The following is a 25,781-nucleotide window of genomic DNA, read 5'->3' as shown; positions in this document are numbered from 1 at the left end:
CAGGCAATAAGAAGTCTAGAGTTACAGCAACATCTGGTACTCATTTGAATGAGTACCAGATAGCTATCAAATTCAACACCTCTTTCATTTATGGAAACTACAACTGTTGTTTGCTTCTGTTAGATTCTCAACCATGTTGGGATTAACGGTAATGAGGCTGCACATACCACAGTGAGGTCAGCTCATTTCTCAAACATCCACCATCTGCCTGGTGAATGTTTGAGAAAACGCCTATACTGGTGGTATAGGAGTTTTTGTTTGATAATCTTGGAACAATGAAATACTAATAATAAGCTCTACCAAATTAAACCTGAAATTAAATTATGGCAGTCGAGCCTGCGCAGAGTTCAAACAGAGGAAGATCTTCCTGGGCTAGGCTCTACATAGATTACATTCATCTTACACATTCCTATTTACTGAGGGCTGATGACCCACTTACAAAGGGGGTGGAGGGCTGAAAAGCTCTGATAAACACCTAGAACAAAAATGATATTAAAGCAGCTGATATAATCACAAAAAAGAACATACCTTAACACCCTTTAACTGCCATGTTTCATCAAATTGTAATAATTTGTTCTTTTTCATTTTGGATATATAAAAAGACATATCAGAGGTTTTGGAGAAATTCAACAACAGGTGCAGGTCATCAAGTTTTTTGTGCTGCAAAAATAGTCCAACTGAGAGTGATCAAACTTTGGGTGAGACTTTAGGGGACTGTGCCCCAGAATATCCAACAGTTGCCAGATGGGTAGCCAAGTTTAAATTCAGGCATCCTGAGACACCAGATGCCCCCTAGGTCAGGAAGACCTTCCACAGTAATCGCACCTGAAACCATAAATGCAATGAATGCCATGATACTTGATGATACAGACAAATACCAGCCAAAAACATTGCAAAGACTCTGAGGATATCCAGGGAAAAAGTTGGGATCATTATCCACCAACATCTGGACATGCAGAAGCTCTCGGCAAAGTGGGTCCCCCAAATATTTGTATGCCAACCAAACGAGAGAACGTGTGCTGTTCATCTCGATTGATTTTCGGTGATTTTGAGAAATCAAGTGCACATTTTTGGCTGGCTTGTATTGTGGCTGTTGGTGAAACATGGCTTCATCACTATGACCCAAAGACCAAACAACAGTGAATAGAGTGGAGACACTAAGGTTCTCCATGGAGAAAGAAGTTCCAAACCCACAAGTCAACAGGGAAGGTTCTTGCCATTGTCTTTTGGGATATGGATGGTTCAGTCCTTACCAATTACCCCCCCGTACACACAAAAAAAAAAAGTGAAACTGTTACAGTAGTGGTTTATTCAACAGCTCTGAAGAAATTGAAGGAGGTACTGAAGGAACAATGCTGCAGGAAACAACTGAGCAGAGGTGTGTTGCTTTTGCAGGACAACACACTTGCTCATGAAACCCAACAGACAACACACCTTGAGATTTCAATTTCTGCCTCACCCACCCTATTCTCCAGACCTGGCCCTATCTAACTATTTTCTATTCCCAAATTTAAAGAACCACTTGAAAGTAACAAAATTTACAACAGATGAAGTCACATCTGCAGCTGAGGACTGGTTTGTGCAACAAGGGAAAGACTTTTTCTCAGAGGATTGCAAATGATGCAGCAGCATTATAACAAGTGTACACTTCATGGGAAATATGTAGAATAATGTATAAGTTACACGGTTCTACCTCAATTCCTTTATGGTGATTATCACAAATTTTCAGCATGCCCTCATCTGTTAGAATTGCAAAACCTCTCTTGCCATTAGTCATATTCTGGTGGAGCACCAGCACTTCACACGAGAGAGAGAGAGAGAGAAAAATGACATTTTTACTTATCTGACTGAACCCTATACACTCAGGTCAGTGTTATCAGACTCAGACAAATTGCATGACATGTTTAAATTTTTACAAAGAATTAATTTATTCAGTCATTGATTATAAATTTATTTATATGTTGATGCTGTATTGTAGATATTAAACCTTGTACATATGTTTAGTTTAATCGTTTATATTTTTATAACTATTATTAATACCTTGTATAGAGAAGTATTTATTAATACATTTTAATATATAGATACCCTATTTTTTGTACATAGACTTTCACTCCTTATAACTACTTATTAATACTTGATGTAGATAAGTATTTACTAATATTTTTGTTATGTAAATACTTAACACTTTGTAGATACATCTTATTCACTAATTTATCTCCTTTTGACTGTTTCCTAATACCCTGTGCACTGCTGTGTCCTGATGCCGTATGACCTTGGCTGTTCTTGTACTAAGAGAAACTGAAAAGAAATAACACCAAAGTCATTGATTATGTAGTATGTTGACTAAACATTTTGCAACTTTATGACAAATATGGGATAAAGTGAACTTGCAGCAAGTCTTAATGCTTGAATTACTGTACTTTCTTTAACATGTCTAAGAAACTTGCTGGAAGTTTTTTGTTCTTTTTTGTATTGCTGTGCAAAAGAATTCTTTAGCATATATGAAGCTTTATTTTTACTGAAGTGAAACTTTTTAAATTTGAGTCTTTTAAGACCTAGTAAATATCAATGACCAGATGCACATATTTATTGGAAATTGATAACTGCCTACTATGCCACAGGCAATACAGGTATCCCTTGTTATACGTGATCTCACTTTGTGTGTTTTCGCTATAACGTGATTTTAAAAAGATAATTTAACACTATTTAAAAAGTTAATTTAACACTATTTAAATTAAGGGGATAGTAATCCCACATTATTTCAAAGCCGAATAAGAAATTCAAATATCAGAATCAAAGAGTTTCATGCCGAATATAGTAAACTATAAAAATTTTCGGCTGATTGTAGCATAAGCTAAAGCACGTAGTTCAACACTAGGGCAACTCGTTGCAAAGGTGGATAAAGTTCTGATCACTTTTCTTAGTATTTCCCATAATGTAAAACACATCTCCTAGGAGATGTACGTGCTTTAGCTTACGCTACAATCTGCCGAAAATTTTTATAGTTTACTATATTCGGCATGAAAGTCTTTGATTCCGATCTTTGAGTTTCTTATTCGACTTTGAAATAATGTGGGATTTAATATTCCATTAATTTAAACAATGTTACATCGCCAAAGTGAAGCCTATTGGCTCTTTATTTAAGTAATAATTTATGGGTGCACCTTTTTGACAACTTATATAACAAAGTATATAAGTTCTTTTAGCTATAACCTCAGTATTATGTTATCTAGGTCTACCTACTCACTGACAAGACCTCAATAAAGGTCAAAACCGGTCTGGGTAGTGACCTTTCACCATAATGTATAACATCATACATCTCCTAGGAGATGTGTTTTACATTATGGAAAATACTAAGAATAGTGATCAGAACTTTATCCACCTTTGCAACGAGTTGCCCTAGTGTTGAACTACATGCTTTAGCTTACGCTACAATCCACCGAAAATTTTTATAGTTTACTATATTTGGCATGAAACTCTTTGATTCCGATCTTTGAGTTTCTTATTCAGATTTGAAATAATGTGGGATTTAATATCCCCTTAGTGAAAGTTTATTTTTCACTTGATTAGAGTATAATAAATTTAGTTTAATCCTTTATCCAAGTGTGAGCAAATAAAGTTTGCAAAAATTTTTATAGTTCTGAAGTTCCCCAGTCCTGAAGATACTTTCAGGTGCAAACTTTGTTTGCTCACACTTGGATAAAGGATTAAACTAAATTTATTATAATATCCCCTTAATTTAAATAATGTTACATCGCCAAAGTGAAGCCTATTGGCGCTTTATTTAAGTAATTAATTTAACACGTTCGCTGCCAACTATGAGTATACTCATAGTTGGTATGAGCCTCGCATGCCAACTACGAATATACTCGTATGTCGATTACCAACCTCCTATGCAAGCACGAGTTAACCCATAGTATGGACCCTTGGCTTGTGAATAAAGCGGAGAGCATGTCTTGCGGCTTGGTAGAAAGAAAATAATTTCAGTAAAAGTATAGTATATTATAAGAGGTATTGTTGCATAAACTGTGTATTTATTAATGCAAATAAAATGATTTTTTGAAGTTTTTTCAAACATATACATATATTTATATATGGTATGTCATCATCTGAGTCATCACTAGAGTCATCTGTAGGATTATAATAATCTTCAGAATCGGAACCAAATAATTCATTCCATTCATCATCGCTCATATTAGCGTAAGCTTCTAATTCTTCATCAGTAAGCTTTCTTTTACTGACCATGGCGTAATTGAAGGTTTTTATTTAGATAATTTTAAATAATTGTAACACTAGATGCAATAAACCTTACTGCACTGAATGTTGAACGTCACTGACTCTGAACTCAAGTTACAGCCATCAGCGCATATAGGTGTGTGTGTGGGGGGGGGGGATACGAGATTACTCATAGTTGGCGTATGAAACAAAATTCTGTCTGATAAGCCAGCTATGAGATAACTCATACTGATCTTGTAGAAGTGAAAGTGCTTGGCATGCGGTAACAAACTATGCCCGAGGAGCGTGGCAGCAAATGTGTTAAAAAAAAATCGCAACTAGTAGCAATTTCTCAGTCACTCTGTGCGTGGTCAGGTGACTGTGCGCACGCTGCTTTGACGAAGCGGCATTATGCTGCATGTCAGTCTCACAGAAGGTGTAGAACTAGTGAGCTCCATTGTTGGAGTCTTCTGCAACACAAACATTATGGAAAAGAGAGGTAATTGTGATCAAAATACTTCCAAGACTAAAAAACCGAGAAAAGCTATAATATCGGAGGAAAATTAAGAAGTTTTAAAGAGGTATGAATGTAATGAGTGCACAGCCAACATAGTCAGAGCTACAGGAATTTCAGGATCAACTTTTAGAACAATAAGAAATCAAGCAGAGAAAATAAAAGAAAGTTGTAAAAGAGTGATGAGAATATCGGCAACTAAGATAACACAGATAAGACACCAATTATGGAGAAATTGGAAAGAATGTTGGCCCAATGAATTGAACATGAAAATCAACGTGCTGTTCAGTTATCCACCTTGATTATCCAGGCTAAAGCAAAAAGTTTGTTTAATGATTTGAATGCTATAGATCCTGATCCTGAAGTGCAATCTTTTGCTGCAAGTGCTGGGTGGTTTGATGTTTCAAGGTGCAACATCGATTCCATAATCTCAAGCTGACTGGTGAGGCTGCGGGAGCTGATGTTGTTGCTGCTGAGAACTTTCCAGCAAAATTTCTAAGTGTTCAGGAACATGGTTACAGTGTTTGCCTCAGCAAGTGTTCAATTCTTGACAAAATGGGGTTGTTTTGTAAACGTATGCCTAGTAGAACATTTCTATCGATGCAAGAAAAGAGGGGCCCCAGGTTTTAAAACTTCCAAGGACCATTTCACTTTGCTGTTAGGAGGAAATGCATCTGGAGATCATAAAACTAAACCACTGATGGTTTATCACTCCGAAAACCTATGCACTAGGGCTATTCAAAGGAGGATTTGCCTGTTGTATGGCGGTCAAATAAAAAAGCATGGATTACTGGAGCTGTGTTTGAGTCCTACTTTTGCAATGAACTGCGTCGTGAATTGAAGGCTTATTGTGGCAGGTTAAATATACCCTTCAAAATTCTTCTGCTTCTGGACAATGCACCAGGACATCCTCCAAGCATCGTTGAAATTGATGAGAATATCAAAGTTATTTTTCTGCCACCAAACACAACATCCCTCATTCAACCCATGGATCAGGATGTTATTGCAACTTTCAAGAGTTATTATCTCTGCAGAACATTTTTGCAGCTAGTTCATGCTACATGTACCACCTGCAATGAAGATAAAATTTCATTGTAAGAATTTTGGAAGAAGTATGATATAAAAATGGCAGTTGACAACTTTGGAGAGGCATGGGCAGAAGTTAAGCAGTCCTGCATGAAGGGAGTTTCTGATTCTAATGATTTTGATCCTGAAAGTGAGCTTGACATAGTTAAAATGGCAAAATATGTTGGATTTGGGGATGTAGATGAGACAAATGTGGATGAACTGCTCGAGTCCCACTCATCAGAGCTCACTAATGAAGATCTTCTGGAAATGGAAAACGACATGAATGATGAAAGTCAGGAGCCCTTTGTTGCTGAGCCCATCAAACAGCTTTCAACAAAACAAATGACTGAATTTTTTAAACAATTGACAGTGCCATCAGAATAATTGAAGAAAATTATCCTAATGAGACTAGAAGTGCCAAAGTTGCAAGAGAAATTCAGAATTCTTTGACTTACTACAAAGAACTTTATAGAGAGGGGAAGAATGCTGCCCGTCACTGAGTCTCAACTGTTTCGTTAAAAAAAGTTGAAGATCATTAGCCTATCAGCCCAGGGACTTCAAGAGAGTGATGATCCAGACCCAGTCCATTCATTATCTGATTAAAGATCAGAAGTATGTAGTGTTTAGGTGTTTGACATTGTATTAATTAAATTCATTCATCCAGCCAATTATTCATTAAAATTTGTGTTTTGTTTATAAGTTTAAATAATTAATTCATTAAAATTTCTTTTGCTCACAGATGTAAAGTTTTCATTTTTTTTATCCTTCTGAAGAAACCCCTATCCCTATCTCACCCATGCTAAATTCAACTCACCTTATGCAATTTCATGTTATGCGATTATTTCATAGAACCAATTAATTGCATAAAGTGAGGGACACTTGTATTGTGTTGTTATATACAAATTTTGGGAACATTACACCCTATTTTCTTACCTAATAATTGCAGCAGTAGCACCCAATATTCATCGTGTTTGTGATGAATTAATAGCATCTACAATAGCCCATTATGAATAAACAGCATTTTAACTTTAGCAATTGAAATAGCTTTGTCTTTGAATTATGTTCACCCCATCAATTCTTTCTGTCTCAGAAATATCAGTTTAGTTTAAACAAATAGAATTATGATGTTGCATTTTATCCTTACATGATCATAACTGTGATAATGTTTCCTCTTTTCAGAGGATCGCCACTGTCAAAAAAACTAATATTTTATATTTTATGAAGTAAAATGCACGGATTATGAAAAGATTGTATATTTCATCATCAATCATAATTAAATGTGTAATATAGTACAGCTATGATAGTACAGTATCTATCTATCTAGCCAGTAGCATAATTAGCAGAAGTTTTCTGATTCATCTTGTTGCTGCTGCTTTCTGTGATTTAGAAATGCCACTTGTTTTGAGTAATACTCTTGAGTTACTGTTTAAAGTAAGCTTTATTTGCTAACTTTGTAAACAAATTCTCTTTCCATATTCTTTATAATTAACATTTCTCTTTGTACAGTGAAATAAACTTTCATAATAATAATATCTGGGTTTGCTTACTTGCAATATAAAAAAAAAAGTACAATGCCGTAATGTTCTGTTGCATGAGTTTTTGATCATACGAGTTTTCTCATGTGATGCATTATTATAACCTGGTGTTAAAAGCAGTTTTTCTCCACACACTGAGAGAGGAGGGAGCTGATCTTTGGTAGAACAGATAAGGATAGCAAGTTTCCTCTACACGGCTTTTAAGCCCTATCAGAAACTTGCTACCCTTATCTGTTTTACCAAAGATCAGTTCCCTCCTCTCTCAGTGCATGGAGTATATGAAGTACCCTGTTCCTGCAAGTTGGCTTAGGTATATTCTGCCTTTCTTTGATTTAAAGAAAGGACTTTTAAAAGTTTAAAAGATTATCTCTGATGATGACATCAGAGACAGTTCTCTCTCTCTCTCTCTCTCTCTCCCATCCATTATTGTTGAGCACTGTTGAGCTCAGATTTGATCCCAGGATTGGAAGGAGATAAATTAACCCTGGAAAGAGTACAGAGGTAGTTACAGTATTTGACACTTGGGAGTTCTTTCACATGATAGTATAATGGGAAAGGAGCAAGGACAAGGGGCCATCCCTGGAAGTTGCATAAGAAAGTCCCAGCAAGTGGGTGATTAGTGGTTTCATTGCATAGAGGGTGGCTGAACTGCAGAATGCATTGACTAATAGTATGGTGAGAGCACAAACAGTGAATGAGTTCAATGTGTTGTGTAGCATGGGTCTCCCACAATGAATGTTGCGAGGTCCTGGATAATGATGATGATAAAAACATCGGAAAAGTTTGCCCCCCCCCCTCCCCTCCCTCCCACTGTGGAAGGAGGGCATACCCATGGAGTCCAACCAAACTCTTGTGGATTTCATCTAAATAAATCGCTATGTTTAGATGAAATCTCAGAGTAACACCCTGTGCTTGCCAAATGAGGTATATACATCCTCCTCTTATTGCAACTAAAATCATCATAATGTTTTATTAGAGTACTGTACTTCTCACAGCATTACTCAAAACAGGAGCTATATTTTGAGTTGTTGACCTTAAAAACAGCCAATCAGTTTAAACATTAAACAAGCTTCCTCTAGTCCCCTCCTTTCATTGCTATGGCTCTATAGTTATTAGATGAAACTGGTGTGCTGGGTAAAGGTTAAAAATGTCTGTAGTCAGTAAATGAAAAAATTTCAGTGTATGTATTATGGCATTGTTTGCTAGGAAACTGACATGAATGTTTTGTACTTTATGAGTGTTGCAGTAGTATTCAGATGTTTTGAATATTCACTCCCTTGCAATAGTGAGCTAAAATATCATTGGTTCTGCAAAACTTTGGACAGAACTTTCCATTGAAGATACCAAGCAATTTCATAAATTTGGTTTTAATCCTTTTTTTTTCAAGTAAGCAAACAAGCCAGTAAGTCAAGTTTGCACCTGAAGTATTTTTAGGTCTGAGGCAGCTCATGGTAAAGGTGGCATAAGCTCTGATTACTTTCCTTAGTAGCTTCCATAATACAAAGCACCTCTCCTTGCGGACATGTATGATGTTATGCATTAAGGGAAGGACCACTACCCAGACCAGTTTAGAATTTTTTTGAGGTCTCGTCACTGGGAGCCAGACCCTGAAATGCCAAGGTTGAAGTAATGCAGAACTTATAAATTTTACTTATACAAGTTGCCACAAGGTGCTTTGACCTTATTAAATAAAAATCTCAGGATGAGAGAAAGATGTAGAAAGTTTTTTACCTTGGGTATACTATACGTTAAAGATACCAAGCAATTTTATAAACTTGAAGTATTTTCGGTGATCATAAACTTTTTTTATAAACTTTACAAGTTTATAAAATTGCTTGGTATCTTTAATGTATAGTATACCCAAGGTAAAAAAACTTTCTAGAACTTTCCATTGTTCATTATAGGATGTTATTTTGCCATAGTGATGTTCACAATACCTGTTACAAACCACATAAGAAATTGGCATACCTTATCTGCACCACCAAAGACCAGCCACTTCCCCTAGACCTACCTGGAGTATACCAGGTCCCTTGCAACTGTGAACTGTCCTACTATGGCCAAACACGCAGGACAGCTAATATCAGGATATCCGAACACAAAGATTACATCTGGGTTCGCCAATACAGCCACTCAGGACTTGCAGACCATGCACTAGATACCCACCACAGAATACGCTGGAAGAAAGCCACTTTACTACACTGTAGCAAATATAAATATGAAAGATTGTTCCTGGAATCAGCCTCAGCTCTAAAAGAAACTTCCCAAATCTTAACAAATTTGGGTGCATGAGACTACTGTTGTGTCTTGAATAAACTAAGAAATGCTTTAACACGTATTATTCAGGACACAACTTTAATTTAACTTAGGCAGAGAATGTGGAATGTTGGCAATAGATTAGAAAGATAACTTATGAATATAAATCAAATTTAAGAGCAAGAAATTGTACAAAATTGTATAAAAATGTTTGTTAGACATAATCTGTAATGCATGTGGGCCAGATATAGAAATCAATGTAAACTGTTAGATCTACTTAAGAACCCCATTTCATACTAAAGTAGTTAAGCCTGTGAGCCAGAGTTCAAGGGTCACCTTTAACCGTCCTGTGTTATGCATACAAAAAGGGAGAAGGTAGTTACTGGAAAGAGAAACTAAACCGCTTTCCAAGAAGAGCAAAACAAGTGCACGTGCAATGTAATAGAGGGAGCTGAATACAATGACGTAAATCCATGTGACCGCGTTGGTGGGCATCGCGATGGCCGAGAAACACCGAGAAGAGAAAGAAAACAAAAAGGCCATGCAAACCCCATTCAAGGCTTTTTTTGGGGGTTCCTGACCTCTCTCAGACATAGGTCCAGTCCGCTCCGTCGGAGAAGTTACTGGCTGGCCGTGGAAGGCATTGGTTCATCTGTCGCAGCGTTTGAAATGGGCCAAGCTATTTCCTTGGACTAGGATAGCTGTGTGTTGTCATGCGACGGAGGAACCAAGCAGATGCCGTCCAATCTGACGATATTCCCGTGCCATATCCTTTCTTTCCTGTTGAGATTCTATCCGTATAGCTGATCGAAGGTAATCAGATGGAAAGTAGAGCGAGGAAGCCTTGATGACCTGACAAGGCAAGAAGAAAGACATAGCATCTAATCAGGGACGGTAAAGTAGACTTTTGTATTGCGAATTCCAGTTATAAAAGAAAGTGATCCCCTAAGAAATTTTGTGAAATGGACTAATAATATGGAACTCTAAGATCTATCTAAGATTTGGCTCAGGCCCATTTATTTAAGAATTGTCTGCCCAACAAGGCCAGTTTTATTTCTGTATGAGCTAATAGTAATGTGTAAAGTAATATAACTAATGATCATGTGAGTGTAGAAAGAGTGATAGTTGCCAAAGAAATAATGTTAAGTTACTTCTATTAGTGGTCTAAGCAAGTTTATTTGTGTGTTTAGTTAAATTAGTATTGAACCTAGGACCTTACTTAAGAATATTTCAGATAATATGTTAGTAATGCTTACTTGTATAATTTCTCAAATTTATTAAACTTGTTCTTTTAAGTACCTGCCTGACCTGATTCTTAATTTATGAATTCAAACAGCCATTCATAAAATATAGACGAACTTAGCGGGATGAACCCACGTGTATGAATAAACAAAGCAAGCCACGACTGTATGAAAGAGATACAAAGTTTATTTTAGTCTAATCATCATGGATCATTCTGAGAGAGCCATCCTGGGTAAGAGTCCCATCTATCCTAGGTATTAGCTGGCGCAGTTATAATATAAATTTTGTTAATGCTTATCGGGTGTACTCTTTCAGAATGTTGTGCAGTTAAACTATAGAGAGGCCAATAGGACTGTTTGTTAATAAAGGGGAAAGAATTTAGTAGAGAGTAGAATAAGTGTAGCATGTCTAAATTTTAGAAGGTTGTATACGGGAACAAAGGATGAGTACAACAAGATAGTGATAAGAATAAACGGTATATAGAACATATAAGAAAATTAAGTTAACAGTATAAAATAAATAAAGTAAATGTAAGAGGAAAAATAACACTATCCCAAATTTGGGAAGCTTGCATCTTTAGAACATCAGCCCCCCTCCCCAGTTTAGCCCTCTAGGGGCACCTTTAGGACTCTAAGACCAATGTCAGTTGCCTTCTTCAGCCTCATTTGCTCGTTAGTGCCTGCGAGCACATATCATAGTTTTTATGTTCCCAGAAGATGGCAATGTAACATTGCCGAAATATAGGAAGGTATTGATTAAAGTTTTTTAATGAATATTTTAGTATACGTTGTCATTTTCTGAAAAACTTAATGTCATGTGTAACCAAATATAAGTTTATCCACAAGAATCACGATGTTCACAATAGTAGTGTGCCTGTTAAGTAATGAGATGGCAATTATTATATCAAAAGAAAGAAATTTTTAATTATTAATTACACAGATTCAAAATAATCTTCCTTTACCTCCATACAACATTTACATCTGTTGTACAGATGTTCATAGGGATAGTGGAAGTCCTGAATGGGAACCTCCTTCAGTCTTTGGTCACACTGCATTGGATGTCCTCAATGTCACTGAAGTGCTCCCGTTTCAAGGCACATCTCATCTTTGGGAAGAGGGAAAAGTCTGCAGAAGCCAATTCTGGTGAATGGGGGGGGGGTCAATCACACAGATTGACTTTGATGCCAGAAACTGCTTCACAGACAGCGCACAATGCGTATATGGGCATATTGTTATGCAACAGAAACCAATTGTTGTGGAACAGTTCTTTCCTGACACATTGCATGCTGGCACCTATTATTTGCCTGTAATGGGCAACAGTTTCTCTAGTTTTCATTTGTCCGTGCAGAAAATGGCCATCCACAGCATAGTTCATCCTTCAGGGACTCCTCTTGTTCCTAAGGATTGAAAACCAGCAGAACACCTGTGCATAACTCAGTCATCAGTGTAAACCTTTTTTAAAGTCTTGATACACTTCTGTAGCAGATTTTCCTAATTTACAGTAAAATTATATCACAAATCTTTGCCCCATGATGCAACTTTTGACATACTCCACTTACACACACTCTTACCTCAATGGTTGATACATGAAAATTTCTGCATCATCCCACTCAAAACTATAAACATGTTAGTAGTTACTTTTATTCAAAGGGATGTCCTGTAAAAAATCTATCTCATTAATTAATTGGTGCACACTGTGTGTACTATATACTTTTTAATCAAAAATTTTGAAGCCTTTGTTTTTTTGTTTTTTTTTAACATAGCAGATTAATATTTTGTTTTTAATTTTTAGAAATCTCATTGTCCTAACCACTCCAGAAGAAATATTAACAGTATCTTGTCCAACTCCCAATGAAAAGGTAATAATATATAATGTATATACATTAAAGGAGTATTTAGGCTTAGTTGCTGGTTTATATTCTTGATACAATTAATTGTATCATGAATGTATATTTACATTTTTAATACAATTAATTGTATCATGAATGTATATACATCTTCAAGGACCACCTTTCCTAATTGGGTTGTGGGGGCAACAGCTGCAAGAGGAATTTCCAATGGTCACGATCCTCTGCCACCAAGCTCAGGTGTTCTGGTGGGATTCCCAAACATGTCCACCCAAGGTTTTGGATATAATCTATCCAGCGAGTCCTTGACCTTCCACGTGGCCTTCCACTCTCTGGCTTGGCAAAGAGGGCCTGCTGGGGGAGCCTCTCTTGTAGCATTCTGACCAGGTGCCCGTACCAACATAACTGTGATCTCTCAATACGGAGAAGCAGCGGTTGAGTATTGAGGGTTTCCTGAATTGCAGAGCTTCTGACTCTGTCGAGTCTTGTCAGCCCCGCAACTCCTCGAAGAAACTTCATTTCAGCCGCTTGGATTCATGTCCGCATTCTTTCAGTCTATGTATTGAAGACAGCCAGCTTTGCCTTCTGGCTTAACTCCTGCTTCAGTACTACCGAACAGCCAAGCTCCCGCAATATTGAGCTTGCTAAGCCAATTCGAGTATCTAGCTCTACATCCCATTTTCCATCATTTAGCAACAATGCTTCTGTAATTAAATTAATTATTTCTGGAAAAATCATGTCCCAAGCTTTCAAAATCTAATTGCACAACAGTTCTAATGATGGTCTCTTAATCTTAATTCACTCCCATGCAATCCAAGATCGAGAAGACAATGCCTTACTCCCACGTTTCCTCTACTGGTTGCTTCCATCTCTATGCATATGATTGGTGTGGTGTTAACAGATAATTGCATGACTCAATGACAAAGACAAGGCGACAATTGTTAAGTTGAAGTGCTGATTCTCTACAACTGAATTCCAAAATATCTAACTGCCATAACAACATTCACTATCTATTTCTTAAAGTTTTAAACTTTTTTTCATGTGCAAACTATATGTGAAACTTTTTAATTTCTTTTTTCGTAAAGTAAATCAGGGGTGTGAGATATATGCGAAGCGAGTTATATTCGAGTAAGTACGGTATTTTATTATTAGAGACCTCCAGGAAGGTCAGGGATTCATCAACAGACTACATGTAACCCACATCAGCTGTCATGCCTTTCCTTGAATTCATTCATAGTACAAAAAAAGGGAAGCCATTGCAAGCCATGAATCTTTTCTGGAGTTGCGTTCCTTATGAAATTCCATGAGTGTCATCTCATCCTCTCACCACCCTCAATAAAACAAAAAATTTGTCTGCATGTATCTTATATGACTATTTCAGAAGTGTGTACATCTAGCTTCTTTCTCTTGTTTATTAGTATCTGCAAGCCACACATTCTCAGTCTATCGTCATACATTCCTCAATCCCAACATCATCTTTAATGCATTCTTTTGCACCAGTGTATCTGCTGCTTTTGCTCTTTGTTGTATCTGTATCACCTTTGAACACAGGAGACTAGATCTACTCATAATGACCCAGGTAAGGCTGTCTTCTTGAGGGAAAATAACTTCCTTATCCTTATATATCAGAGCATTTCTATTATTCATCATCATATTTCTGATATGTACCATCAGGGGAGGTGCAGCATATTATAGCAATACTATGTGAAAAAGTTACATCATTACTAGCTTTCCCATTAACAATTTTCCTCCAATTTAATATTTTATCTGTCAACAATCCAATATTATCAGATCTTATATTTCCACGAAACCTCTCACTGTATCAGTCCACCTAGATCTTGTTTGTTAGTATCTGTAAGCCACACATTCTCAGCCTGTCATAATACATTGCTTAATCCTAACATCATCTTTAATACATTCTTTTGCACCAGTGTATTTGCTGCTTTTGCTCTCCATTATATCTACATCACCTTTTCCAGCTCTGCTGACACATTCCTGAATGCTAACATCAAATTCTTGACAGTATTCTTGTTTTTGATATGATAGTACCATTAATGCCATCTGTTCACTCCTTTAATTTTTCTCAAAACTCATTTATCTGTGGTCTTCAGTCTTTGAGTGAGTGTTTTATTTCTAACCCAGCTCTCAGATTCATATATTAAGCTGGTTTGAAGACTGTCTTGTGTGAATATATATATATATATATATATTGCTAGTTTAGCATTTTGGCTAATTTCTGTCTTATTCTTTATACATTTATTTATAAATTTTATATTTATCATCATCATCAAATTCCTGCCATATACCCTCAAGGGGTGTGCAGGATATGATAGTACTACATGAAAAAAATTACATCATTATTAATTTCTTATCTACAATTTTCCTCCAAATCAGTCTGTTACTTGTCAAGACTCCAACATTATCAGATCTTTATATTTCTATCGTCTAAGGCACTTTGTACCGTATCAATCCACCTATATCTTGGTCTTCCTCTGGGTCGTTTTGCTGCCAATCTGGCAGAGAACACTTGTTTTGCTAATCTTTCCTCGCCCATTCTGTTTAAGTGACCATACCACTTGAGATTAGCTCTGCTAACGCATTCCTGGATGCTGACAATGTCAAGTTCTTTCCTAATATCCTAGATTTTAATATCATATTGATGCCATCTGTTCACGTCTATAATCTTTCTCAGGACTCTCATATCTGTGGTCTCTAGTCTTTGGTCAAGTGTTTTACTTCTGACCCAGTTCAGATCCATAAGTTAAAACTGGTTTGAACACTGTCTTGTATACAGCTAATTTAGTGTTCCGAACTAATTTCTCTCTTATTCCATATGAATTTATTCAGTTGACTTCCCACCATACCAGCTGTGCTGATTCTGTTGTCTATTTCTATATTTAATTTACCATCTTCAGTAAAAATTGTGCCTAAATAGCTGAAATGTTTTACTTGTTCCACATGTTCTCCATTCACAACACAGTTGACATTTTCAATGATTCTGCCTATTTTCATTGTCTTTGTCTTTTTATTGCTGACCTTCATACCATATCTATTACAACAGCTATTCAATTTAGTCAGAGAATCTTGCAGACTTGTAGCAGATTTATTTAGAAGTATAACATCATCCACATAAAGCAAAGAGCTGACATTAACATCTCCAATTTTGATATCATGTTTAATACCACTTTCCTTCATAATGTGATCCATATAGATAATGAATAACAGAGGGGATAATGTACATCCTTGTCTCACACCAGATTTAACATTAAACCATCTTCCTGTACTTCCTTCAATTCTAACTGCTGATTTACAACTCAAATAAAGACTACGTATTGCTTGATATAATTCCCAATTGACACCATATAACTGCAGCGTATTGAATAGCTTTTCTCTTGGCACCTTGTCATATGCCTTTTCCAAATCGACAAAACTTAAATACAGATCTTTGTTATATTCCCATGCTTTCTCGACTATTTGTCGTAAAGTGAAGATCTGATCCTGACAGCTTCTATTTGGCCTGAATCCAGCTTGTTCTTCACCAAGCTTTTCTTCCACAATTCTTCTCAACTGTTTCTCAAGTATACTTGCATAGATCTTGCCAGGAACACTCAGTAGGGAAATACCTGTGTAATTCTCACATTCAGTTTTATTTCCCTTTTTATATATGGGTACTATGAGAGCTCTACTCTAATCATTGGGAATTCGTCCCTCTGTCCAGGCTTTCTGAACTATGCAGTGCAGTGCAGCCACTGTAAGACTCTTATACCACCATACTTCAGCATTTCTGGTCGAATATCATTTACTCCTGCTGCCTTTCCACATTTCAAGCCTTTGATGGCTTTTTCTATTTCAAGTATGGATATATATTCCTGACTGCATGCCTGGTCAGTGTTTTTTACCCCTGTGCTGTCATCACTGCTTGTTTCATTTAGCAGTTTTTCAAAGTAATTACTCCATACTTCAAGGATATCTTTTTCTCCTGTTTTCATGTCACCTTTATCATCTCTAACTCCTTTTACAGCACTCTTTCCTCCATTCCTAAGCTTCTTCAACAACCTCCAGAATATTTTGCCACCTTCTTGATATTTATTTTCTATATTCTTGCCAGAGTCTTCCCATGACTTTTGTTTAGCTAGTTTTACACAGTGTTTAGCATTCTTGCATTTGTCTCTGTATTCGCTAAGTGCACAAGCTGACTTATTTGACAAGAACATTTGATATGCTTTCTTCTTTTCCTTCATTGCCTCTTTAACTTCCTGTGTCCACCATGGAGTTCTGATTTTTCTGTCCTTGCAGACAACCTCACCACATGCCTCTCTGGCAGAATCAATCAATGTTTTCTTCAGAGTTTGCCACTGAATCTCCAAGGTTTTATTCCTGTTCTCAAACTCTTTAATTTTTTCTTCAATAATCTTTGTGTATTTTAGTCTACAGTTCACATCTGAGAGCTGCTCAACTTTAATTCACTTTAAAACTTTCTTACATGTTATTCTTTTCAATATGAAATTCAGTTTTATCCTGCTCAAGGCTAAATAGTGATCAATTTCAAATCCTCTGTACACTCTGGTGTCCTGCACCAGGGAGAAAACATCACTATCAACAATAACATAGTCAATGAGACTTTTCTTAATCCTAGCCTCTTCTCTCCATGTGAATTTGTGCACATTTTTATGTTGGAACATGGTGTTAGTAATAACCAGTCCATGTCCTGAGCAGAAATCCAACAAATATTTGCCATTATTATTAGCTTTGCTCTTTTCTCCAAATTTTCCCAATATATATTTTTGTATGTCTGACAATCATTTCCTACTCTGCTATTTAAAATCCCCAACAAGAACCAACCTTTCCTTTTCATTGTGTAAGATGCTTTCTCTAAATCCTCAAAAAATTTCTCCACTTCTATCTTTGTAAAATCTTCTGTGGGACCATAGGCACAAATAAGTCTCATTGTCCACTTCCCCATTCTGATATTTGCCCACATCACTCTACTTGAGATTGCCTGCCATTCAAGAAGAATAGCCTTGTATTTAGTGTTGAATACTATGCCTACTCCTATTTTTCCTTGATTGTCATTGCCTGAATATAACATTTTGTATTTATTGCTCAGAAAGATCTCACCAGTTTTGGTCTTTTTTGTTTCAGTCACCCCTATTATGTCAATCTGGTACTTATCTATTTCCTCAGCTAGCTCTATTTCTTTGCCATTTAGGCTTTTTATGTTGATAGTACCGATCTTTAACTCTGGTGATGTTGAGTTGGGGTGTTTTTTTCAAATTTGTTCCAGTAGCTGACTTTTCGCTGTTTACCCTGGTTCCCTGGTGAAAAGATAGGGGGGCCCCCTTGTTTAACCGGGCGAAGCCCCAGCTGGCATGAAATTTTGTCATGTTGTACCGTCATTTTGTAATTTGGTTTAAGCCAATAAGAATTACAATTTGGTCGACTGAATCCAAAATTATCAGCCCATCCTCATTCGTTCAGTATCCAGGTAGATACTCAACAGGGTACACCATGAGAAGGTGAGAATTGGACATTAGGTCAGAAGCCCTGGTCGGTTCTCCACATTCCTTTAAAGGCTATGTGGAGGTCTCCTCTCAGATATACAGTTTTGACCCTTAAGCATCCCTATAGATATAGTGCTACTATAATAAAAGCAAAAAATTCTGTATTTAATCTAGCATCCCTATTTATGTTGTGTGTTTCACAAAAACCATCCAATAGCAATCCAAGGAATGGAATGCTGTTGGATGTTTTTTGTGCAAGCAGTGTGAATGAATTCAAGAATTAGTATGATAGCTGGTGCATCTAGTATGTGGCCTCCCTTGATGAGTCCCTGATTCCCTAGAGATCTCTCTCTCTTAATAATATCAGCTTTCCTAATTGTTATTTATTTCCATATTTAATTTGACATATTCACTAAAAATTGTTTCTAATTAGCTGAATGTTTTGCTTGTTCTATAGGTTCTTTGCTAAGGATGTATCTGTTTTGAATGTCTATACCTATTTTAATTATCTTTGTCTTGAAATATTTCATATTTCAAGACAAAGATAATCAACAAGGCCAGCATCAGCAATATGAAAATTTCTCACATTTTCATGTGAGAAATTTTCATATTGCTGATGCTGGCCTTGTTGGCAGAGTGCATGTAGTATATGGCCATAAAGTTACTGTATCTGCTTTCCAGCCAAAAGGTTGCAGGTTCAAATCTGACCATGGGAATGGATGTTTGTGATTGTCTATAAAAATACTAGTGATGATGGTGGGCAGTAGATGGCATTGGTGTAGATGATGATGGTAGTTGTGGTTCGGCATGGAAGTCTGACGACAGGTCTTAACAAGCAAAGTGTTGAGGGGGGGGGTACACTTTCAAGTGATCAGAATTTTACAAGTCCAGTATGCATTGGCAGTAACATATGCATGGTATGACTTGTTCACTGTATCATACTATAAATATGTATGTGAGACATATGAAATAGTTTTAGATTGTTTCTGAATTGTGTGAAAGCAGTTAGCAATTTGATGTAGTGCATAAAAATTTTAGTGCGTATTTGATACCTAGTCAATACCTTACACGGATTACACACAAAGCAAATTATTGTTGTTCTAATTAAACAACGGGTTTCACATGAGTATTTTTATAGCTTTTCTTGTGAAAATAATTTGGTTTAGGTATTTGAGAAATTTTCATTCTAGCAATTTTGTAAATTTAACAACCGACATTGGTAGGTATGTTTCAGCAGTCCAAACTAGATGAAGATGATGGGTTGCACACTTCTTACAACATTTCCTTACTGATTGCTAAATCTGGAAAACTGCATAAATGTTGGTAAAGAACTAATCCTACCAGCTGTTAGTGAGGCCATATGCACTGTACTGCACAAGCCAGTCTCTGATATTATCAAGAAAACTCCTTTGAGCAATAATACAGTGTAACAAAGAATTGATGAAATGGCCCAGGATGTTGAAGATTTATTATGTGAGTATTCAAAAACATCCCAGATATCTATACAGCTTGAGTCTACTTTACTTGGAAAATTAAGCTTTACATTTAGCATATGTATGATACATAAAATAAAAAAAAAAATTACTCATCATCATCATCAAATTCCTGCCATGTACCCTCAAGGGGTGTACAGGATATGATAGTACTACATGAAAAATTTACATCATTACTAACTTCCTATCTACAATTTTCCTCCAAATCAGTCTGTTACTTGTCAAGACTCCAACATTACCAGATCTTATATTTCTGTTGTCTAAGGCACTTTGTACCATATCAATTCACCTATATCTTGGTCTTCCTCTGGGTCGTTTTCCTGCCAACTTGGCAAAGAACACTTGTTTTGTTAATCTTTCCTCACCCATTCTGTTTAAATGACCGTACCACCTGAGATTAGCTTTGCTAACGCATTACTGGATGTTGACAATGTCAAGTTCTTTCCTAATATCCTAGTTTTTAATATGATATTGCCATTGATGCCATCTGTTCATGCCTCTAATCTTTCTCAGGACTCTCATATCTGCTGTCTCTAGTCTTTGGTCAAGTGTTTTACTTCAGACCCAGCTCTCAGATCCATAAGTTAAAACTGGTTTGAACACTGTCTTGTATACAGCTAATTTAGTGTTCCAACTAATTTCTCTCTTATTCCATATGAATTTATTCAATTGACATCCTACCATACCCGCTTTGTTGATTCTGTTGTCTATTTCTATCCAGGAACACTCAATAGGGATATACCACTGTAATTCTCATTTTCAGTTTTATTTCCCTTTTTTATATATGGGTACTATGAGAGCTCTACTCCAATCATTGGGAATTCGTCCCTCTGTCCATGCTTTCTGAACTATGCAGTGCAGCCACTGTAAGACTTTTATATCACCATACTTCAGCATATCTGGTCGAATATCATCTACTCCTGCTGCCTTTCCACATTTCAAGCCTTTGAGGGCTTTTTCTTCTTCAAGTATGGATATGTATTCCTGTCTGCATGCCTGGTCAGTGTTTTTTATCACTGTGCTGTCATCACTGCTTGTTTCATTTAACAATTTTTCAAAGTAATTACTCCATACTTCAAGGATATCTTTTGCTCCCATTTTCATTTCACCTTTATCATAGCTAACTCCTTTTACAGCACTCTTTCTTCCATTCAACAACCTCCAGAATATTTTTCCACCTTCTTGATATTTATTTTCTATGTTCTTGCCAAAGTCCTCCCATGCCTTTTGTTTAGCTAGTTTTACAAACTGTTTAGCTTTCTTACATTTCTCTCTGTATTCTCTAAGAGCACAAGCTGACTTATTTGACAGGAACTTTTGATATGCTTTCTTCTTTTCCTTCATTGCCTCTTTAACTTCCTGTGTCCACCATGGAGTTCTAATTTTTCTATCCTTGCAGACAACTTCACTACATGCCTCTCTAGCTGAATCAATCAGGTTTTTCTTCAAGGCTTGCCACTGAATCTCCAAAGTTTGGTTCCTGTTCTCAAACTCTTTCATTTTTCCTTCAATAATCTTTGTGTATATTAGTCTGCGGTTCACATCTGAGAGCTGCTCAACTTTTATTCGCTTTAAAACTTTCTTACATGTCATTCTTTTCAATATGAAATTCAATTTTATCCTGCTCAAGACTAAATAGTGATCACTTCCAATTTCAGATCCTCTGTACACTCTGGTGTCCTGCACCAGGGAGTAAACATCACTATCAACAATAACATAGTCAATGAGACTTTTCTTATTCCTTGCCTCTTCTCTCCATGTGAATTTGTGCACATTTTTATGTTGGAACATGGTGTTAGTAATAACCAGTCCATGTCCTGAGCAGAAATCCAACAGGTATTTGCAATTTTTATTATTAGCTTTGCTCTTTTCTCCAAATTTTCCCATAACATTTTTGTATGTCTGACAATCACTTCCTACTCTGCTATTTAGATCCCCAACAAGGACCAACTTTTCTTTTTTCATTGTGTCAGAAGGTTTATCTAGCGCCTCAAAAAATTCCTCCATTTCTACCTTAGTAGAACCTTCTGTGGGACCATAGGCACAAATAAGTCTCATTGTCCAGTTCCCCATTCTCATATTTGCCCACATTACTCTACTTGAGACTGCCTGCCATTCAAGAAGATGAGCCTCGTATTTTGTGTTGAATACTATGGCTACTCCTTCTTTTCCTTAATTGTCATTGCCTGAAAAAAAAAATTACTAAGAATTATTATTTTTTGAAAATTTGCTAACTGATCGTAAAGGAGAAAACATATTTCATGCAAAAGTTTTTTAAAGAGAAAGAAAATCCCTTTTGTCAATTGATACCGCTGGTGCTCCTGTGATGGTAAGGTGCTATCACGGTTTTATTGCATATTTCAAAGAGGCAGTGCCAGATGTATTCACTGTACATTGTGTGCAGTGAATACATCTGGCACTGCCTCTTTGAAATATGCGATCAAGTCATTACAATAAAGTCATTACAAAAGACAGTAATGACCTGTCTTTTGTAATGACTTGATTACTGTGTTATGTAATGACTTGATTTTGTTGACAGCAGTCAACAAAATCAAGTCATTCACAGATTGTTTGGACAACTTTGTATTAAAAACGATGAAGAATTCAATTGCCTGCCTGCTTGAATCGATTTTATAAACTCTTTGACTCAGTGCTTGGTGTGCTTTTTCACACAAGACACTACTTCATAACTCCACAGCTGCTAACTCGATATTTCTCTGCTCAGAGGAGCTAATTAATGACTCGTCTCTCACATACCCACTTTAATCCCTCTCTCACAGACATTGTTTCTGCTTTGTGCCTCTTCTACAGATATTTTCATGGACAGTGATCTGCTGAATTGTCCACTATTATTCCTCCACTTTCCACCAAAATCATTAAACCGAGCCACTGCTTACCAACACCGTTTTACAATCCCTCTTGAAACTCACCGAAACTCAACTTCACCTCCTCCTCCTTCTCTTTCGTTCCATCTACTTCTGTCCTTTGAAATGGTTTTCCCCACTCTGCCTTTCCCAAAGATTATAACCCTCAGCTGTTCAAGCAAAATGTGAACAGATTCCTCCTTTTTTTTTTTCTCTTCCTCTTGTCTATACATGGTGCTAATGTGCTTATAGGGCTTGTGGCCTTTCATGTGTGGATCATATAAAATAAATTAATAAAACATTTTTAAAAATTAAATTTTTTAAGACACTTGAAAAAAAAAAGTGCAGTAACTTACTTAATATCTGCTTTTAGACAGAATGGGTATGTGCTTTGAATCAGGCTATTAGGAAGGTTCTAGATGGACACAGTAAATCCTTTGAAGATATACTAAGTCTACACAATCAGAATCATAGGCTGTCACCACCATTAGCACGTCATGCAACTTACGCATTCACCAAAAATCCCCTCTACAAGGATGCTGTCTACACTGGAATGTGGCTGTGTGGAAAGCTGCATGGACAGTGAGTATGCATTTATTTATTTATTTATATATATATTTTTTTTTTATAGTTTGCTATTGGGAAGTGGACATAATCATGTGAACCTTTGGTTTAAAATGTGGAGAGGTGGGGAGAATCATTATGCAATATCACTAAACATTTTATTTGTAACAGGGCAAATAATTTTTTATGCATATTTTTTTTAATATATGAATTATTAGAATTTATCCAGTGTAAGGAATTAAAGCATTTTCATCAATTATCTGATTAGCTGAGTGATAAAGGATGTAACTTAAATGCAACTAAATGTACGGTTTTGAAATTTGGGATCCACTTATGGGATGGGGTGCTTCATACTCACTTAGTGGAGTTATATTGATAGAAGTGGAGGAATCACGGGATTGTTGGGTGATTGTAGATAGAAATTTGAAGTTGGAAAATGTATTGCAAAGGTTGTAAAGATATCTTGGAGAATTGCTGCAATATTGAAGAGAGCATTGACCACGAGAGATAAAAGGGTGGTGGTCTCACTGTATAAAGCTTGGCTCAGCCTGCATCTGGATTTGTGCACTCAGGTTTGGACCCCAGGATTTGAAGGAGGATGAAGTAACCTTGGAGAGAATGCAGAGAGAGAGAGAGAGAGAGAGCAAAAATATCAATGCTGTACGGTGTTGATTATGAGGATACATCAAGAGCATGCAGACTGTACATCTTGGTGGATAGAAGTAAAGTATGTTTCAGGTATTTAAGCTCTTGAATTATTATTATTGGATTAACACTGGGAAGATTTTTCATATAGCAGAAAGAGTAGAAGGAACAAGGACAAGGGACCATCCCTAGAAGTTGCTTAAGGAAGTAGTGAGTAAAAGGGTTGAGTAAAAGTTAAGAAGTTAGTTTTTTTGAATTGGAGAGTGGTAAGAGCATGGAATGCATTTCCCAAGAGGATGCTGAAAGTGCAAACAGTGGATGAGTTTAAGGAGTGGTACAGTAGACTTTGTGTGAACTAGTGTTGACCTCCTATGATAAATGGAGGTCAAGAAAATAATAATAATGATGTCACTGCTCTCCAGTCAGTAAGTGGATTCAAATCTAGACACAGGCTGATCAAAGCTTTATACAATGGGATCACCATCCTTTTATCTCTCATTGTCAATTCTCTCCTTAGTATTGCAGCAATATTCTGAGGTATCTTCACAACCTTTGCAATATACATCTTTAAAGGTGGATGAATGTCTTCACCTCATGTTGCACCACCACCACCATGCCTATTGAAGGCTTAGAATAGTTCTGTGTTTAATCTCTAGAGTGAGTTCCTGGATTATGTAACAATTAGCCCACTCACTGTACTGATGTAGAATGAGTTACACCCTTTTTATGGGTTGGACTTGGATTTATAAAAAAAAAAAAGAAAAATCTGAAAAAAATTTAGTCAGTTAAATGCTTTCTGCCATGTTGTATATTGACCATTCCCATTTGAAGTTCATGGTTTCCTCTTCTGAAAAACCATGAGAAAACATGCAGTTTAGCAGACAGAATATACTAGCTGTGTAGCTAAAAATCCTTCAGCCTTAGTTCAAACTACCCATTTCTTCATCCCCCCCCACAAAAAAACTAGTATTACCCATAAAAACAACATAGTTTTAGTATCATCCACTAAATGAATGCTTTCTAATTACTTGGTTTTATATCCATACCTTGGTCTAAAGCAGTAGTTCTTAACCTGGGTGGTAGCACCCATGTTAAGAACCACTGTGAACGATAATGGGGGGAGGGGGGTAAGCGGTCACGGAATGCTGAGTGGGACAGTAAGCATTATAATACTACATCATCATCAAATTCCTGCCATGTACCCTCAAGGGGTTACAGGATATGATAGTACTACATGAAAAATTTACATCATTACTAACTTCCTATCTACAATTTTCCTCCAGATCAGTCTGTTACTTGTCAACACTCCAATATTATCAGATCTTATATATCTGTCATCTAAGGCACTTTGTACTGTATCAATCCACCTATATCTTGATCTCCTCTGGGTCGTTTTCCTGCCAACCTGGCAGAGAACACTTATTTTGCCAATCTTTTCTCTCCCATTCTGTTTAAATGACCGTACCACGATTAGCTCTGCTAACGCATTCCTGGATGCTGACAATGTCAAGTTCTTTCCTAATATCCTAGTTTTCAATATGATATTGCCATTGATGCCATCTGTTTACGCCTCTAATCTTTCTCAGGATTCTCATATCTGTGTTCTCTAGTCTTTGGTCAAGTGTTTTACTTCTGACCCAGCTCTCAGATTCATAAGTTAAAACTGGTTTGAACAATGTCTTGTATACAGCTAATTTAGTGTTCCAACTAATTTCTCTTTTATTCCATATGAATTTATTCAATTGACTTCCTGCTATACCAGCTTTATTTATTCTGTTGTCTATTTCCATATTTAATTTACTATCTTCACTAAAAATCGTGCCTAAGTAGGTGAAATGTTTTACTTGTTCCACAGGTTCTCTGTTCACAATGCAGTTGACATTTTCAACGATTCTGCCTATTTTCATTGTCTTTGTCTTTTTATTGCAGACCTTCATATCATATCTATTACAACAGTTATTCAATTTAGTCAAGGAATCTTGCATACTCGTAGCAGATTTATTGATAAGTATAACGTTGTCCGCATAAAGCAAAGAGCTGA

The 25,781-nt window shown here is 36.5% G+C and overlaps 1 protein-coding gene across 4 annotated transcripts in view; it reads left to right on the top strand.

Annotated features, from left to right (window-relative positions):
* Positions 1 to 25,781, top strand: part of Als2 (Amyotrophic lateral sclerosis 2) — a 550,533-nt gene that overhangs the window by 225,599 nt on the left and 299,153 nt on the right. For all 4 annotated transcript variants that reach the window (XM_090415655.1, XM_090415656.1, XM_090415654.1 and 1 more), the window contains exons 12-13: positions 12,619 to 12,685; positions 22,905 to 23,113. In XM_090415655.1, coding sequence (XP_090271781.1) covers positions 12,619 to 12,685; positions 22,905 to 23,113 — 276 coding nt within the window. The remainder of the gene's footprint in view (positions 1 to 12,618; positions 12,686 to 22,904; positions 23,114 to 25,781) is intronic.

Source organism: Typopeltis vanoorti, chromosome 3 (assembly GCF_054136105.1).
Source record: "Typopeltis vanoorti isolate ZY-2024b chromosome 3, IOZ_Tvanoo_1.0, whole genome shotgun sequence".
Classification (NCBI taxonomy): domain Eukaryota; kingdom Metazoa; phylum Arthropoda; class Arachnida; order Uropygi; family Thelyphonidae; genus Typopeltis; species Typopeltis vanoorti.
Note: the sequence above shows the minus strand (reverse complement) of the source record. Positions and strands in the feature narration are given on the sequence as shown.